Raw genomic sequence first — 4,047 nt, forward strand, 5'->3', positions numbered from 1 at the left:
TTTATTATATATTTTTATTATATAATAACCTTCTTTATATTATACAATTTTGATTGTACAGATTTTCCTCTATAAACTTGATAGATATAAAGATATTTAATAATAGTTATTAAGACACCTTGTATATTGATATGTCTTTATACAAAGAAAATCTTACATATAGCTGCACTTGTTGCGGAAAACCGATAGCTTGCCATTTAGCTTCAAAGTCTCCGTCGGATAGATTCCACCAGAAGTGATCAAGAATGTTGTATTGAAATTTCAATTTTTGTACAATTTCGTCTAGTTTTTTCACTTTCAGTGGTACAGTTTCTATCCAATCCTGTTCTTCGAACAAATGTTCAATATTGCGTGATGTTGTCCTTAGCCTCGTTTTAATTTGCTCGTAATCAAACAGAACGACATTGATCTTTGTTCTCAAGCTGTCAGTAAACATAATAAGTAACTGTGTGTAACAGTTTTGTCGTTTTTGTATAAGAAAGTCCCTGAGAGGACGGACATTCACATAGAAAGGTCCTATAGCAATATCTTTTGGAAGTGTGAGCTCGAGGATCGATTTCATCTTAAAGTGGAACAATACTTCATCTCCGATCTCCACAATAGTGTGATCTGCTTTTTTGAAATTCCTAAAAAAAGTGATGATTAAAAAGATAATTGATATTTTTCGACTTTGTTAATTAGTCGCGTTGCCTTCTAATTCAGAAATCCAATTAAGTATAGTTATCTGATATCGCCTGAAGCGATCTGAGCTCACTCCACATATTTTTCGACATCCAGTTTATAAAATTCTAAATATTGCTGGTATTCCTTCACATATGCCTTTAGGGATATTATAGACTTCTGATAAGCAGTTCTCAAGCGTTCTCGAACTTCACAAACCTGTTCCTCTAATAAGTCGACCGAGCTGAGATACAGATCTTTGGGAAATTTCAGAAAAGGTAATAAGAAAGGATGAATTTTTCCAATTTGTTGACACTGCTTCAAAGAATTGTCTAATATAGCTATAATAATTTCCTGAAATAAATTAATTTATTAAATATTTTAATGCTTATAATTAGACACATAATTTATAGTAAAATCAATTAACCTAATGGATTAATATAAAATTAACAATAAATATAATTTGAATGTGTGTACATTACATTTTGAACATTCTTTGATAAAAATAATTTTTTATTGAATCTTTGATTAAATAAAAAATCTATAAATAAGTGATTTAATTAGATAGTTTATAAATAAATGTAAGAAAATATGTTTATCCATACCACAAATAATTCAAGATCCGTTAAATAATAAGCAGTTTTGTCATTCATAGCAATATCAATAATAAAGATAGGATTCACTGGAGATTTAAAGTGTGTGTTTATCAGATCATCACCCCACACAAAATTTTCATCCACATTTAATGTACAAAGAGCTGGAGTTTCCAATATTTCTAAGTATAAGGCCATCGATTTCTTCACAAGATCCCGAAGCGCATCCTGCAGCAACAGATAAAATAATATGATTAATGTCAATTGTAGAAAATGAATCTTTATGGATTATAAGAGATTATATTCAATAAATTGCAGATAAATCATATTCAATATAATTTGTCAATTAAACAAATAGTATTGTATATCAATATTTATTTAAATTTATGTTTATTTAATTGTAATCCTGTTTATAATTTATAATTTTATAATTTTTAATTTTTAATTTTTAATACGAGCTTGAATTGGCTTTTTTATTTTCTAATAAATTTTTATAATAAATATTTTTTTCTTTACCTTTTCAGATAAACAATTTCTGAAAATCTGTTTTAAAAAATTTATATTTTTATTTAATTGATTATAACGTATGATATAATTAGACGTTAATATTTCTACTTTTATATTAATATTCCTATATTAATTGATTATAACGTATGATGTAATTAGACGTTAATATTTCTACTTGATACTTTTATATTAATATTCCTATATTAATTTTAAATAAACATGCAATTCAAGCACATATTTTATTATACATATTAAAAATAAAACGTATTAAATTAAAACATGTGCAATCAAATACTTTAAGATATACCTGCATTCGATATGTAATAAGAGACATAAATCGGTTCATGTTTATCATATTGTATTCATCATGATTCTTTTGCTCAAGATCGAACCATTTTTTTCCTGAAATATCTCTTAAACGTAATCTAACCGACTGTGTAATCCTTTCCAACCACATTTCTTTCAGATACTTTATCACTATACCAGCTTCTTGCTGCTGCTGCGACTCGAACTCTAACAGGTACATAGACTTTCCATAATTCGAGACAAAGAGATTCATATTCAATATGTTACTGCATTCGACATTTACACAACTCATAGCTTCGTATATTTCCGGCAAAACGTACAAAACTGTCCAGCAAAAAAAATTTTTTGTTTTCTGCAATAAATTGTAATCATATTTTTTGAGTAAAATGTATGTCTCTTGTGAAAAAAATATTAACGGATTAGTAAAAAAACTATTGAAACAAATATACAATATTCGATGATGGCTTTTCAATTATTTTCAACCGTTATATTGCGAATCCAGTAGTATTTTCTCATAAAGGATCAAACGCAAGTATTATATGTAATTCTTTGTAAATACCGTAAAGTCTTCCATTTCAGTGCAAAACTTTCCCATTTCTGGTATTTTAAGTTCATGAATGTCATTAATTTCATTCCACGAAATGAAATTAAACATTTCCGGCTGTTCCCATATAAGGGATCTCCACATAAGATCGCACATGACGCGACGATATTCCAAAACAACTTCATCCATCAACTAAATATTAAAAAATCAATAACTGAAGAAAATAAATAGGAAATGTACCTACATTGGAAAGATGTTTAGATTCAGATTTCATGAAACTTTTTCGCGTGGTTAACAGAATTTCCTGTTGTTTTTCATCCAGTGTTGGCATACCTTCTACTAACATGCAGTCCAAATAAAAGTGATATCTACATATAATTATTGCAAAAAACATTTAAATCACTCAAATCCTTTTCGTTAAAATCATTAAAGAATATAAAAAAATCCGGAATTTATTATTTGTTTTGTGCATGATGTTCTAAATTTTTTTCTCAGATCGCTTTTAAGAAAATGTAAACTTTGAATGTGTTGGTAAATTCATATTCCACTTTCGTTACGTGAAATAGATATTTTAAAAGTTATATAACAATATGTAGCGTTACCATATTAAACCAATACTTTCATGAAATGTTAAAATATATGAGAAACTGACATCAGTTTTATTGAAATTTCTCTTTAGTTATACACGTACGTCATATTTGTGTCTTTTTAAATTATTATTATAAGTAAGACATAATACAAAAATATTAAAATACTTTAATCTAATAAAAAATATTTTAATCTAATAAATTAACCTGATACTAGTCTCTGCAATTTGTCTTTGTTTAATAGCAGCAGCCACTCTCTTGGCAAATTTTCTAGGATCCTCTCCAAAAAATTGAATATATATTCTAGGCAGAAGGAATTTTCGCTTGAAACCGTCTAGAGTGAGGACAGTCCACAATTTTTGTTCGTTATTATAATCCGTAACGGCGGCATGAAACCAACCGAACAAATTATTGAGTTTAGTATTATAGCGATCAAATATCCATTTTTTTTCTATAATCCTTTCGACAAATACCGTGGCTGGTAATGGATAACGAATACCATTAATGAGGCCCAGATTTTTCCATTCTTCTATCGTTCTGTTAAATGGCAAAATATGTTAAAATTGCGGAAATATATATATTATATATATTATATTATACTAGCAAAAGATATTTTTTTAAGAAATATATAAATTGATTATAAAATATATATTGTTTATAGAAAGAGATATCTTAATTTTTTAACAAAATTATGTAAAACAAATAATTTATTTTAAGTGAGTTCGAATTTATATAAATTTTAAACACATAAATTTAAATCTTTTATTTTTACATTTTAATTTAAATTTTAATAAGCATAAATTATCTCTGTTATATAAAGTTTTGATGGGTGCTTTTGTAAAGCAAAAGC

General features: G+C 26.9%; 1 protein-coding gene across 1 annotated transcript in view; it reads right to left on the minus strand.

The window, feature by feature from the left end:
• Window positions 1-4,047, minus strand: part of LOC108688449 (dynein heavy chain 1, axonemal-like) — a 106,064-nt gene that overhangs the window by 96,184 nt on the left and 5,833 nt on the right. Inside the window, exons 4-10 of the mRNA XM_018194716.1 lie at window positions 3,405-3,734; window positions 2,855-2,978; window positions 2,626-2,802; window positions 2,068-2,418; window positions 1,269-1,481; window positions 755-1,014; window positions 158-626 (exon numbers count right to left, since the gene is read on the minus strand). Of these exons, the coding sequence (XP_018050205.1) occupies window positions 158-626; window positions 755-1,014; window positions 1,269-1,481; window positions 2,068-2,418; window positions 2,626-2,802; window positions 2,855-2,978; window positions 3,405-3,734 (1,924 nt within the window). The remainder of the gene's footprint in view (window positions 1-157; window positions 627-754; window positions 1,015-1,268; window positions 1,482-2,067; window positions 2,419-2,625; window positions 2,803-2,854; window positions 2,979-3,404; window positions 3,735-4,047) is intronic.

The sequence above is a fragment of the Atta colombica genome, unplaced genomic scaffold (assembly GCF_001594045.1).
Source record: "Atta colombica isolate Treedump-2 unplaced genomic scaffold, Acol1.0 scaffold105, whole genome shotgun sequence".
NCBI classification, from domain to species: domain Eukaryota; kingdom Metazoa; phylum Arthropoda; class Insecta; order Hymenoptera; family Formicidae; genus Atta; species Atta colombica.